Genomic DNA, 16,125 nt, shown 5'->3' on the forward strand with positions numbered 1-16,125 from the left:
AAAAATGTATCCCTGCTGGAAGAGAACAGAAATGTGCATGCACTATTGTAGCTGTTTAAATGTATATAAAGAGAGTTGAGGACCTGGCCTACTCCAACTTACACCAGGGACTCATGCTAACAGTGTGTGCGATGTATGTGCCCCTACTGGCCAGTATATGTCGGCCATAAATCCCAATAATGTGTGTCCAGTTGCCCAGCAAGATAGGAACTGGGAATTTGAGCTAGGCTGTTCAGTGGTATATTGGCAGGCTAGAATATCAGATTACAAAATAAAGGTTTTGGATCTGAGAAGTGTCTTATTGAATTTTACAGAGTTTCTACCATGCTCCATGTCAATGGCATGTTTCGCGCAGTGCGAAAATAGGGTGTTCCACATTTTGACCATTTGTCACACATTGATATGGTCTGTGTTCCACATTAGCCTCTTAAGAGGTTGAGACCTATGCCACCCATCAGCATGCAACAGCTGCTATTTACCTCTTAAAACTCTGTAACAGACAACTGCCACAGGATGTCTGATTTTCAGCCGCCGTATACACGCAAATCACCTACTTTCTGCCTTCTGATGTAAAGAAGGGCTGAATGATTTTTTTTAAAATACTAAAGTGATAAAACAGATAACTGATAAACGAACTTAACGAATAGAAATATTTAGGGCAATAAAATTTGGATCTGAAAAAAAAGCACTTTTCAAAAAAGAACAAAAATACTGACTATATACATGCTTAACTTCTATATAAAAAATGAGACAAATATATTGGCCATAGAAGACTGCCTGAAGCCTGACAAAGAACTTCCAAAGTTTTGAGGAATAAATTATTAAATCTCTAAAATTATGTGGCAGTTTCTTGCATGTATGTCTTCCTAAATTTAGCTAGCTGACAAAGTAAAACTCCTGTGTGTCACACTTTGAGACATTTTACTTTTGATTATCAGGCCACCTGTAATTATGGTCCTAGTAGTCTCTTTTCCTTTGAATTTGTAAGGATTAGACTTTTACCAATGATGACAGTTTAACAAAAACAATACATACCTCTCAGATGCATATATGTTTCATTCATTACCCAACTGCTAGCCACTGAAAAGATACCTTAATTTCACAACAAAAGATTCACACACCCAGCAGCAGGAAAACAAAGTGATTCTACTTCAGATATAATCATGTTATCTTCATATATATTTTCTGGAACAGCATTATATAACAATAACATAACACATACCAAAAACAAGTTTTACATAACCTGTTTCTGAAAGCTATACTAAACAATGGAATAAAGTTGAAGAGATGGAGCGAAGTATCCCACTACGAACACTACCAGTGAAATTGTTGAGGTACTTCTAAAGCTGCAAGACTAACTTTGGGCCTTTACTTTCACTGTACTCTTCTCTCCTATTATGTCTTCATGTTAAATTCCTTTTAAACAGCATTACCCTGAGCATTACCACATTTTCCATTACGTATCACTTTTATATCTAGGTAACATGGGAATTTCTATAATTAAATAATGGTTTCACCTATCATCCTGACTTCTGCTTTATGTGTAGTTGTACTCAATTATGCCTTAACCTATGCATAAACCAAAATAGCCATACTCCCTCACTACAGATACCATAATGGGACAGGAAGCCACTTTGAACACATACATAAAGTCAGAAATAAACAAAACAAACAAAAAAAAATGTTTGCCAACTACTGACTATGGCCTTTTCTACAGCTAAGTATATGGCAACTTAATGATCTATTCTCAGTTGCTGGAAAGTACTACAAATTCCAATCAGCAAAACAATGCTTTCCACAGTGTAAAGGACCCTGGATAGTTGCTACCCGCCTGAATATCTGCCTAGAGCGATTAGGGTGGAAACGGCAAAATCAGCCACTCTGTTAAGCAAAATATGTAAAAATAAGGACAGCACAACAATGAAACAGTTACTAAAATACTAACTGAAAGAATATGTGATTATGGTCAGTGGATGGCCAGTCAAGTGACATACTTCATGAAACAGTCTGTTCCATGGAATGATGCCCTAACAAAAATAATAAATACAAAGCATATCTGTTTCTACTCATTACTCCCCTAAAATGTACTGCAAAAGGAAATACCTGTCAAATTTAACTTTTATGAAGTACAAGACTGAGAGAAAAAAGATTTCAAACTATACTAGGTAATCTTAACAATTCCACACCAACATCCTGAATGTCATTCTGAATTCTGAGATAAAAATGCAAGAAAAAAGAATGCATGTTGTGATTTACCTAGCCAAATCATATTTGTCTGCCTTGCAAATTTGCTGGAAAACAGATCAAAGCTTGCACTAATGATGTGCAAGACTGAGCTGTACTACTACTTCATGAAGATTAGAGAGATCGCTGAAAAAAAATGACAAAACCATATTGGAGCAGGATATCTTTATGCAATGACAGTTGCTGCCAGTTCTAAGATTTGTGTCTTGTTCCAAGCATCAGAAGCGATTATGTTCAAGACTTATTAACATAATTTAAAATATGCACCCATTGTAATAAAGGGCTGGATGTATATTTGCTGCAAGGACTTAATAAAATTAAATAATCTTATATTATTCTCCAGAAGAAGACTTGCACAGAAATAATACACATGAATTAGTAATTTGTCCCCCATACAAAAGACATTCAGTGTTAAAGTGCTTCTCAATCTGCAAGAAATACTTTAAAGTTTATGATTCAGTCAATATATAATGTATTTCAACAACTGCCTGTTGGTTATGTGTATAACACAATCATTACAGTGGGTATCCACACTAAACCAGGATATTTATAATAGATACACATTAACATATCCTGCTAATCCCCTCTCAGAGGTGAAGAAACTCTAGAACCAAACTACTAATGCAAAGTTTATCATCGCACAAAGAAAACATCATATCAGAAGAAAACAGGGAAGCACAGCTAATATTTGGGGGGGGGGGGGGTTAGACAAAGCATGTTTTACTAAACTTACCCACTGCAATGCAGAATCACTGAATACAAAAAGATATGTAAAATACATGTATGAAACTTTGAATTTAAGTTTAAGGAAATATACAAGAAAGGGTTATTACCTTAAAACCTAAAAAGCATATGGCTCAGTTTTCAGCTCCCCGAGAAAGCCCTGACCAGAGGTCTCTTCCTCCTCAATCGCTGTAATGACTGGTAGTTATGACTACAAATTATTCATTTTTCGATAGTCTAGATTCTATGCACCTATGAATAATTATGACAACCTCATCAAAAAGGAAAAAAACTTTTGCACTGACATGTAAATATATTCTGAGGTGTCTGCTTCACAATATTAATGCTCTGAAGCATTACTAGTAAAGTCTAGAAATTCCCTATCATAGGCAGCAGTCACCACTAGTGCTAAAAGGATACTCAGAAGTGAATGCATGAAAATATATTCAGTGTATAGCATAAAAAGGTACTGTTACTGCTACTCAAGGCATGCCAGTACCATACAAATACACTGTAAATTGCCAGAACTGCAATTAACTACACAAATAAAAATGATCTGGAAGTGGGTAAACGTTTAACACAAGTCCAGTCACAGCCTCGGGTAACTCTAGTTTGAGATTTACTACAGTATACTGCTACTAATTTAACACTTCCATAAGGATACTCCAGATTGCACAAGCACTGTGTAGAAATCAGTGAGAAAAATGCTATTTATATACAATTATTGAGGGTAAGCAAAAAGATGTGCATTACTGCAATTAGTGTCACATGACATGCAGCAGTTTCCCTTATCTATGAGATAAAATAACTTTGAAGAGGGGACTTAAGAGAGGAACCAGCCTCTCTCTCTCTCTCTCTCTATATATATACCTGTGTATCCATTCCTTTTTTCTCAAAACTCCGTAACAGACGTCTTACAGCTAAGTACACAAGTACAGTAAAGTAAAATGACTTATGAATCTTTCAAAACATTCCTATGGCCACAGTAATGTACTGTACTAATGCACATGATGTAAGTGTGCTACGACTACATTACACAGATGAGGGTCTCCTAAGAGCCTCAACTACAACTGAGCACCTTTCACAAGACACATCTTCTCCAACTTAACAGATTAAGTTGCTATACTGTGACTTGTTACAGTCTATATATACTAGGGAGCATCCTCAATAAAAAGGCACAAAATATTTGTGACTGTATAAGCGAGTTCAGCATCTTGCTCCCTCTGTGCCACATTATGAAAAGAAAGTCTTCATCCATCCATTCATGCAAAAGTAGAAAAAAATTCCAAGCCAAAATGAGAGTATGGCCTTGATTGTAGTCTGATGTCTGAAATGTTCCATGATTACACCAAGGTAATCTCTACATCTTCAGTCTTTTCTGGTTGTTTGCGATGATGCTGTGTAGGAGGAGGAGGAGCTGCTCGGACCTGGGAGGGGAAAAATGAGTGATTACTTTATCTTCAAGAAGCATGCTAACTACAGTTTCAGATAGAACCATATATTCCTGGATCTTTCTGTATTAGATTTACTACAGCTAAGAAACAGATCAGCATTTATCTTCACAATGACTCAACTGTTTTATTTTACTTTTTTGCTTGCTTGCTTATTCCAGATAACCGTGCTCATACAAATAGCTCTTTTAGCCATAACCCAGATAAAAGATAAACAGCTGCATGAACAACTCACCATTAACAGTAGATGCCCAAATACAAGGATCAATGCTGCAGTGTAACTTATTAGAGATGGGAATTAACTGCTGGTTGATGTCCACACATCTGGGCAGACTTTTAACAGCTTCTATATCCCCATTGTGGAGTTTGTCTCTTCCATATGTTAAAGACACCATGTTGTTGTGTCTTTTGGCTTTTCCCGGTTAGGGGTCGCCACAGCGGAACTCCAGTCCGCTAATGATTGGTAGTTGATTTTTACGTGTCGAGTTACCAGCGCTGACGCAGAACCTTCAACGAAGGTACGCCCATTCACGCATGTCTCCATGCAGAAGACGCGCTAGCTGAGAATCTAACCGGACAACGTCTTACTGTGAGGTGACAATGCTACATGTTAAATAGAGAAGAGACTGCATCCTGCACCATCTTTAGTTTTTTTTCTGAAGCAGGAGAGGAGGTGTGTGTGTGTGTGTGTGTGTGTATATGTGTGTGTATATATATATATATATATATATATATATATATATATATATATAATCTATATATATATATACACACATACTATATATATATATATATAATATATATATATATATATATATATATATATATATATATATATATATATATATATATATATATATCACCAATAAGAGTGATTGTCATTTAGGGCTTGTGGAATTTGAGTAGGCCTGCATATAGCATATCCCCTGGTCCAGAAAATAGTAGATCAGAACAGAGATGGGAAGAAGAAACAGAAGTTGTCACTAATCTCAATCCTTCAAGATAAAATGGGAACAGAGAGATGGAGCTTGTACTGCAGTAGTAATCTCTGTTGTCAAACATCTATTGCTATGGTGATTTGATCACACAACTTATGCAATATTTGCCACCAGAAGCACTGCTGCAGTGTAATTCATCACAGAAGGGAAGGCTACTAAAGCAGTATGGGCCTTGGCCACAAGCCTAGTGTAGGGAGACAAGAATGCTCTAAAAGCCTGCAGTGGCAAAGCATGCACTACTCCTGAAATAAGTATCCAACTTGCAATGCCTGGAGAAGGTGTGAATGCAGGCCCATGTGGTAGTTTCATAGATACTATAAATATCTATATCTATATATATCTATATATATATATATATATATACATACATATATATATATATATATCTATATATATATATACACATACACACACACACACATATATATATATATATATATATATATATATACACACACACACACACACACACACACACACACACACACACACACACACACATATATATATATAGATAGATAGATAGATAGATAGATATATGTGTGTGTGTATATGTATATGTGTGTGTGTATATGTATATACATATGCAAAAAAACAAGTTAGAAGGAGCTTGACCACCTTGTATCAGCTTAGACTTCCACAATATGAAGAATTCCAAAGTCCAAATAAATAAAAACAAATTTATTAATAACATTTAAGTGCTTTCAACTCTTTATATACATCCTGTTACCTAATTGGTTCAATAAATCAATTAACAATCACTAATAATGGGCATCCAATAAGGCTAAGATGTAATGCAAACTCTCATATGACATACCAAATATTACTAAAACTACTATATTACAAGAAATAATACATATACAAAATGTGAAAAAAGCCAACAGGCTAAACAATTAGCTACTCTAACAGAACTGTATCTAAAAACTATAAAATATATAAAATTTATAACCAATTAACTACCTGAGTGTTCTAGCTCTGAGATGAGGCTTTAGAGAAACACTCTCACTGAGTCCTCTGCCTCTATGGGCAGCAAGCCTTAGTATCCATTTAACCTCAGCCTGCTCAGTCAAATTTATTATATCGCCCAATCTAATATTCTCCAATTGTATATGCAATACTTGAAATCGAAAGACGTGGTCGGCGCCCTTTTGCAAAGTGTGTCTAGCTAAAGCGCTGTATTCCTGCTTCCTTGAAAGACAATATGCATGATCTCTTATACGCTCCCTGAGGATCCTGTTGGTTTTTCCAACGTAAAAATTAAAACAGACCAAACAGTGTGCCACATAAACTACATTTTTAGAGTTACAGGTACTGTCATTACGTAGTTCCCATAGATGGCCTGTGTCTGGATGTTTAAAGAAACGTGACTCATCTATGGACCCACACTGCAGACACTGCTTCATCGCTGTTTCTTGCTGCTCTTCGCTGCTTTTGATTACACCTTTTACTTGGTCTTGGTTTCGAGCTTTTTGCTGTGTTCTACAAATGCTTAATCATCCCAACATAGTTTTTTACAGGAGATTTGTGGACAATCTTTTCTTTTTGTGGAAGGGAACGGACAATGTGCTTATTTCTTTTTTCAATCAATTGAATATTGTGAGTTCTTTTTTGAAGTTTACTTTAGAATTTTCGGTAGATACCATTAGTTATTTGGATGTAACCATATACCGGGAGAATAATTATTTTAAGACCAAGGTATATCGCAAACCTTGTTATAGGCCAGCCTATTTATATAGGTCCAGTATGCATAATCCGATGGTATTTAACAATATTATTAAAGGGCAGGCGATGAGGACATCGAGGCTGTGTTGTGAGGAATCACTTTTGAGTGATGAACTCCACAATCTCAAGCTAGGCCTTATGGGGAGGGGGTATAGCCAGCAGGAGGTCACGAAGGTATACTCTCAAGTGAGTAAGTTGAGACACACCAAGGCGAAACCCTATTACTCAAGTAGAGGGGAGCAGTTTGATGCAGTGGCTTCTAGATCTAGGAAAGAATCAGTAATTCTTCCTTATTGTAACAACATTGATAAAGTTAGGAATGCCATTATATCTAATTGGAACATACTTATGGTGGATGACAAGATTAGAGACATAGTAGGGAATTATCCTACTTTCACGTATAAGAACATGAAAAGCCTTAAGCAACAACTTTGTTACAATGACTCATTTGTACCTAATTCTGTAGTATCTAGATGTTTTAGGGGAACTACGATGTGTGGAAAGTGTCTGCAGTGTGGGTCCATAGATGAGTCACGTTTTTTAAACATCCAGACACAGGCCATCTATGGAAACTACGTAATGACAGTACCTGTAACTCTAAAAATGTGGTTTATGTGGCACACTGTTTGGTCTGTTTTAATTTCTACGTTGGGAAAACCAACAGGCCCCTCAGGGAGCGTATAAGAGATCATGCATATTGTCTTTCAAGGAAGCAGGAATACAGCGCTTTAGCTAGACACACTTTGCAAAAGGGCGCTGACCACGTCTTTCGATTTCAAGTATTGCATATACAATTGGAGAATATTAGATTGGGCGATATAATAAATTTGACTGAGCAGGCTGAGGTTAAATGGATACTAAGGCTTGCTGCCCATAGAGGCAGAGGACTCAATGAGAGTGTTTCTCTAAAGCCTCATCTCAGAGCTAGAACACTCAGGTAGTTAATTGGTTATAAATTTTATATATTTTATAGTTTTTGGATACAGTTCTGTTAGGGTAGCTAATTGTTTAGCCTGTTGGCTTTTTTCACATTTTGTATATGTATTATTTCTTGTAATATAGTAGTTTTAGTAATATTTGGTATGTCATATGAGAGTTTGCATTACATCTTAGCCTTATTGGATGCCCATTATTAGTGATTGTTAATTGATTTATTGAACCAATTAGGTAACAGGATGTATATAAAGAGTTGAAAGCACTTAAATTTTATTAATACATTTGTTTTTTATTTATTTGGACTTTGGAATTATTCATATTGTGGAAGTCTAAGCTGATACAAGGTGGTCGAGCTCCTTCTAACTTGGTTTTTTGCATACAATACTTGGACTGGGCTTAGTGACTGTTTTATATATATATATATATATATATATATATATATATATATATATATATATAGGAGCACTACAACATCCTGAGACCAAAATCTTGAAAGTTCAAAATACTGAAATTTCAAAATACTGAATCTCATAATACTGAAAACACACAGGATACCAGCACTTACTATATTCCAGCATAAATACATACAGAAACAAATAAAAGACAAACTATATTACTCTTCTCCAAGTATAAGCAGGGGGCAAGCCCCCTGCACCCGCCATGTGGGGGTGCTGCACCCCACATACCCCCTACTACTTAAATATATCAACTCCGAGATTGCACTTAGAGTAGTGAAGTGCAATCTCGGAGTTGACATATTTAAGTAGCAGGGGGTACAGGAGGGTAACATGTTTCTGTATTTACTTGTGCTGTAATACAGTAAGTATGGGTATCCTGTGTTTTTTCAGTATTATGAGATTCAGTATTTTGAGTTTTCAGTATTTTGAACTTTCAAGATTTTGGGCTTTCAGGATTTTGTAGAGCTCATATATATATATATATATATATATATATATATATATATATATATATATATATATATATATATACACACACACACACACACACATATATATATATATATATATATATATATATCTACACACACACACACACACACACACACATATATATATATATATATATATTCTGGGCTAAGATGTTCCTGAAGAAGAGCATTACAACATGGTGGGTAGTGTGAGCAGCTAAAATAACAGCCCTGAGCAGAAAACTGCCGAAAACAGCAAAAAGCTGCAGACTGCTGTAAATTGTTAACAGACAGTAGTCAAAGTATCTATGACATCCAAAAGTTCAAAACAGAAGAGAAAAGGTGAAGTAAAAGGGACAGCAACTCTGGAAACTCAGGAGACTTTAAAGAGTGTTGTGGAGCACAAGTGGGAAAACAGATGGTAAAGACAGCTGAAAGTGAAAACTTTTTAATCACCCTGATTAACCAAATGCACTCTGAAAATTTCAAGATAATGGGTTCTCTGTTAGAATATAGAGAGACAAATAACATAATGCTGTGGGAAACAGAAGTTCTTTTAACTAGTCTTTCACAGGAAACAACTGTTATGCAAACTGTTGCAAGGGAAATGAAAGAAAAAATGGCAGAACAACAATAAAAATATGAACAAATGGAAAAGAAACTCGTTGAACTCGAAAACAGGACACAGAGTCACAACTTGAACTTCTCGCCCACCATCTCTACGCTTCTCTTCGTAAACACAGCCTTTTTCTAAAATCTGTCTATCCTCAGCCCTTTCTCTAACACTCCTTTCCCTCCATCTCAAATATCCTACCTCTACCTGATACTTCTTTCTCATATCTCATAATTCCTAGCCCCTTTCAGCCCCAACCTAATTTTTTTTGTTTACAAAACTTCTTTGATTCCCTCTTTCTATATAACCTTACAGCTGACTTTCTTTTAAACACTTCCCTACATGATTCCCACATCTCTCAATGTTTCTCTCCTTCTTTCTAAAATACTGGCCAACCTGTAGCAACAATCTTTCTTGCAGTATTACTATTGGTTTGCTCTGTTAATATAATGTACATGCTGCTCTACAACATATCTCAGTACCAAATTACACATACAAATGAATTTCAGTATCCAATGTTCTAGAAAATGTGTAATCATCCCCTCTGGGAAAAACTCAGTTCCCATGAATTACCACGTTGATGGGAGCCCACTGAACAATGAAGGGGCCATAAGAGATCTGGGCACCCAAGTCGAAAGCAACCTCACCTTCGACTACCACATTGCCACTGTGGACAGAAAGTCCTTCTATGTGGCACATCTTATAACCAAAGGTTGCGCATCCAGGAAGAAAGAGGTCATCATCCCTTGCTACTAATTCCTCATTAGACCAGTCATCGAATATAAATCCCCATTTGGAGTGTACCTGACCAGATACCTAATGCAGCTGGAGAGGCCACAAAAGTACTTCACAAAAAAGATCCTAGGCCTTAAACACATGTCCTACATGGACAGACTTAAGGAACTTCAGCTGTTCTCAGCCTCTTATTGTCTACTTAGAGTTGATCTCTCCTTGACTTACAAATCCATGTCACACCCAGCCCTACTTGAAATGCTACACCTAAAGAATCCCAATCCCCTATGCCACATGCTCCAGAGATCACAACCTCATTACCACAATTAACAGAACATGCTGGAGGGCGGGTTCATCTCCGAAAGACTGCCCATACTCTGAAATAAGCTTCCCATTCATGTCAAGCAGAGCACCTCACTGGCCCTCTTCAGGAGAAATCTTGATAAGTGGATAGGTAACAGAAAGGTCACTCCAGGAATCATTCCAGTTGCACGACTGGATATGGTCACTGTGAAGTAACATCAGGTGGCACAGTGCCTGGACAACGTTTTTGGGCTAGGTTGTAAAGACTCCAGGGCCATTAGCCTAGTACACACCTATGAACCTATTTAATATGATAATCTACCTACCATCTATGTAAGTGAATAAACAGTAATGTGCATATACATAGATGTCTGATGGTAATAAAACTATTAAGCATGAAACTTTTCTCCCTGGGCCTCTGCTGAAAATGTGTACTTTTGACCAGATGGACTTTCCCAGTAAACAAACTTCAAATAAATAAATAAATTATAAAGACTTAATGAGAAAAATGCCTCAGCACATGGACTGGACTTTCTATTACTAACATTAAAACAGAAAGATAATATAAATATTCTTAATATGCGACTGACAAAGCAGACAAAACTATACTGATTAAATTGCAGATCAACCAACCAAAGAAGGAAATTATTTTTACACTGTGAAGGTGGAAGCAATATTAAAGGTTGGAGACACAAGGGTTTATGTGGATGACTTCTTATTACAAACACGAACTTAAAGAAATGCTTTTCTTTCTTCCATAAGACTCTGTGGAGAAATGAAACTTAATTTCAAGTTATTGTATCCTAAATTGTTTTGAGTCTTCAATCCACTTGGATTAACATTTACAAGGATACTCAATAGGCACAATACAAACTGTCAAAGAGAAAAGAGAAAAGAAGATATGGAAGCAGCAGAAGACAGCAATAGAGCAAGCAAACAGTCAACAGGTGTAAAGAAGCAGACTACGGAGTCTTCTTGTGAACTTCTTTGTTTTTTTTTTCCAAAAAAAATATAATAAAACAAGGGGATGAAACAGCTGTCAAAAATGGGAGATTCCATAAAAAAAAAATGAAATGGGAACACTGAATTAAAAAAAGGACAACTTTTTATATAGAAAAATAAGTGATGTAACCAAAATGTGAGTTGTATTCTGAATGATACCTTAAAACCATTGAAATCAGTAAATACTACACCGAAAATTACTTAAAGATTAATATAAATGTAATAAAATTACTACTATATTCTAAATTTTACTTAAAAATGAAAGCACACATCTAACTGAATGGGAGTGGGGGACTTATTAAGCATGCCATCTGCTGGAAGTCCCTGTTTTAAAACTGAAAACTCTGTCATGTTGCTTTAAATATAAGCACCATGGAAGGGGGAGAAGTAAATGAATGGTGAATGAAAAAAGGAAACCAGTATATTATGGAATGGATACCAATAGGGAATACTATATAAAATAAATTCTAGTAATGTATGCAATAGGTCTGAAAATGAGACATGTATGTTGACTGATAGTAAACTAGATTGCAAGAATCACAAAAATAATGCACTGGAAGTACTGACTGAGGGAACATGCTTAATTGCAAGGAAATATATGCATGGTCAAAGCTGTCTGGTACACTTAAAATGTAAAAGATGCACTTTTAGAAGACATTTTAAAACAACTAAGACAAGAAGCTTCCAGTGGGAAAAGAATGACTTTATTTCATTTTTGTCATTTACTTGATTAAACTCATTTATCAGGCTATGTGCTGACTGATCTCTCTCTAGAGCTGATGGAATGCAACATGTCTTCCTTGCAAGATGTGCCTGACTGAAAAAGGCTGGAGGTGCAGAGTCTGGACAGCTAAGCTTGACCTTTGTTAAAAACATCTACGGCTTTTGTCAATATCTAATGAACGGTAAACACTATAGCAACAAATTATGTAGCCACACATTAATTGGTTCAACAATACTGATACTTATGGGGACACAGTAAGATGACATACTTATACAGATGGATTAAAAAGGATTCTGTTATGGCAGCTAGGAATATGTGGGAAGCCACTAAACAAAAGAGAACACAAAAACTGAGAACCTGGAAGCTCTTGTTTATGGATATGAATAGTAAGACACAAGCAGTGAAAATGTTTTAGTCCCTTTAGCTTTATATACAAGTCAGGCATATTTTATCAACCATGAGAATCTATGGACAAAATTAATAAAGACTTGAAAGAAATTATTTGTGAGGGGAAATGGCAAGAGTTAAGTAGAGTAAATTATCCCTCCCCATAGAACAAGGTAGTTTATGATTACCTGATTTGTATGGCTAATTTAGAGCTATGCAATTAAATTCATACATATAACATAATCAGAAAGTTATAAATTAAAGTGGAAAGGAATAATGATGGAGTGGGGGGGGGGTTCAAGAGATAAGGAGAGAGTATGATTTTGGATGCAGATCCTTATGGAGAATTAACAACCATACAACATATTACACCCATAAAGTCATATAAAGCATTCTAAGAACTAAGTAAACACAGGAATGGAGAAAGGAGAGTTTGCCAATAGGGATGACTGTAAATTGAGGTACAGAAACTAGGCATGAGGAGTCTGGAATATACTGGAGAAAACTGGCAAAGGAACCAGGTATTGGGAGCTAACTAGAGAGGGAAAGGAACGAGAGTGAGATGAGACCAAGCAGAAGTTTGTACTACAGGTTAGAAATTACCTTCCCTGAATGATTATCACTGAACAGGAAAAGAACAAGGGATAGCAGATTCCTAAGTGAAAGACCAGCACTGGTAAGGTTTTTGATTTGGCATATAAAAAATTGCATGATCGGTATAAGAATCACTCAGAGGAGGTTAGAAAAGATTTGGAAGACAGGCTGGAAAAGTAAATTACAAAGGAACAATGAAAGGACATATGTATGGCTCCCAAGTAGGCAACAATGTCCAGAAGGGTCCAGAACGTTTAGGATTTTTGCTTAAGTGTTTGCATAGGTATTTTTATACCTCAAGTAGACTTTAAATACATTTTCCTCAGGTAGATAGTAAATGCTGGAGGTGTTATAGTTAAAGAGAGAGAGAGATACCTAGGAACATTTTTTTTAGGAATGTCAAGAGCTGGCAAATTTTAAAACTTTCTAATGGAGAGTACTCTGTCAGACATATTGGGGGAGCAAATGGCTGCAACTAAGAAATTGATTTTTTTGAGCTGGCACACAGGATCTGAACTACTAAGACAAACTAAGGCCTTATTAAGTTTAATGTTAGTGACAGCCACAGAAAGAATTACCAGAAAATGGAAATCAAAACTTAAACCCGCTGTAATTGAAATGCCAAATATTGCTTAAGTGATAAAAGAACTGGAAGTGGGATCTTAGAAAAAGAGCAAATTACATAGAAATAAATGGAATTTGTTGGAATAATGCACGCAGAATAATGTTCAGAAGTAGGAGGGGGGTTCAAGGGAAGGCAGGAATTTAGCAATTTATGTCTTGTTGTTTTGAGTGACAGTTGTCACAAGGAAAGAAAACATATGTAATGTATAATGCATGAAAATATTAATCTAGTTTGTTTTCTATTAATGTAAGTGTGCAATGTGTTGAGTGATAATTTAATAAAGGTGTTTAAAAAATACTTATAATGTACACAGACTGTAGGGATAAACACGTAGAAATTAATTTGAAAAAATATAGATAGCCTGGCCATCTAATAACACAAGCACAGAGGGACAGTTCAGAAATAAAATTCTACAGGGAACTGAAATAAACAGATCAGTGATTTATAAATGTTCTCCAGCCCAAAGGAGACTGATAACATAGGACTGGAAAAAACTTTATACTGTTGTTTTTACAGTATGTGAGCTCTACTGTGCTTTATTTTTAGCAAGATTACTTGCAACATTATCATGAGGAATGCAACAGGAAATGGAATTAAATGTAAAGCAAAGGCACTTGCAAACATATGCAATATACTTTAAACTTGCAGGGTGCCTGCACATCTAGCCTTAGGGATACGCAAAATAGGTTGATGCCATTGTGGCAGTGTCCCATTTTAAAAACACTGCTGTGGCAAGGGTCCTAAGAGTAAGATGCCTTCTACTTTGTCCCACCACAATCTAAACAACCAGTCAAGACAGCCTTTGAGTCTTCTGATGACAGGAAACAGAAGCTGGACATGGAAACTGTAGTAGTGGCAGCAATAGAAATATCCATGAGCCTCAGAGGTGAACTGCACTGGAGTGCCTGCAAGGCAGTGTTGTGGCAGGCCTGTAACTGGTTCTTACAGCATGACTTGTAGTGGGTAATTTTTTTTAAATCATGGCAGGCAATTGAAAGACTAGTACAATGGATATAAAAAGTGTACACACCCCTGTTAAAATGCCAGGTTTTTGTGATATAAAAAATGAGACCACAAGAAATCATTTCAAAACTTTTCCTGCCTTTGATGTGACCTACAACCTCTACAATTCAATTGAAAAACAAACAAATCTGTTAGGGGAAAAATATGGTTGCATAAGTGTGTACATCCTTAAACTAATACTTTGTTGAAGCACCTTTTGATTTAATTACAGCATTCAGTCTTCTTGGGTAAGAGTCTATCAGCATGTCACATCTTGACTTGGCAATATTTGCCCCCTCTTCCTTGCAAAAGCGCTCCAAATCTGGCAGATTGTGTGGGCATCTCTTGTGCACAGCCCTCTTCAGGTCACCCCACAGATTTCCTATAGGATTTAGGTCTGGGCTGTAGCTGGGCCGTTCCAAACATTAATTTTCTTCTGGTGAAGCCATTCTTTTGTTGATTTGGATGCATGCTTGGGGTCATTGTCATGTTGAAAGGTGAAATTCCTCTTCATCTTCATCTTTCTAGCAGACGCCAGAAGGTTTTGGGCTAAATGTGACTGGTATTTGGAACTGTTTATAATTCCCTCCACCTTAACTAAAGCCAGTTCCAGCTGAAGAAAAACAACCTCAAAGCATGATGCTGCCACTACCATGTTTCACCGTGGGGATGGTGTTTTTTTGATGATGCGAAGTGTTGTTTTTGCGCCAAACATACCTTTTGGAATTGTGGCCAAAAAATTCAACCTTGGTCTCATCAGACCATAACACATTTTCCCACATGCTTTTGGGAGACTTGATGCTTTGTTTTGCAAATTTTAGCCGGGCCTGGATGTTTTTCTGTGTAAGAAAAGGGTTCCATCTTGCAACCCTACCCCATAGACCAGACATATGGAGAATACAGGGGAGTGTTGACATATGTAGTACACAACCAGTACTTGCCAGAAATTCCTGCAGCTCCTTCAGTGTTGTTGTAGGTTTCTTGGCAGTCTCCCAGACCAGTTTTCATCTTGTATTTTCATCAATTTTGGAGGGACGTCCAGTTCTTTGCAACATCACCGTTTTCCCATATTTTATCCACTTTTTGATGACTGTCTTCACTGTGTTCCATGGTATGTCCAATGCTGTGGAATTTTTTTTGT

General features: G+C 36.4%; 1 protein-coding gene across 1 annotated transcript in view; it reads right to left on the reverse strand.

The window, feature by feature from the left end:
- Positions 1-263: 263 nt before the first annotated feature.
- FCHSD2 (FCH and double SH3 domains 2) overlaps positions 264-16,125 on the reverse strand; it is a 3,469,714-nt gene continuing 3,453,852 nt past the window's right edge. The window contains exon 21 of the mRNA XM_044071145.1: positions 264-4,394. Within this exon, the coding sequence (XP_043927080.1) occupies positions 4,311-4,394 (84 nt within the window). The 3' untranslated portion in view covers positions 264-4,310. The remainder of the gene's footprint in view (positions 4,395-16,125) is intronic.

This window comes from Protopterus annectens, chromosome 5.part0 (genome assembly GCF_019279795.1).
Source record: "Protopterus annectens isolate FY-2018-M chromosome 5.part0, PAN1.0, whole genome shotgun sequence".
Taxonomy (NCBI): Eukaryota; Metazoa; Chordata; order Ceratodontiformes; family Protopteridae; genus Protopterus; species Protopterus annectens.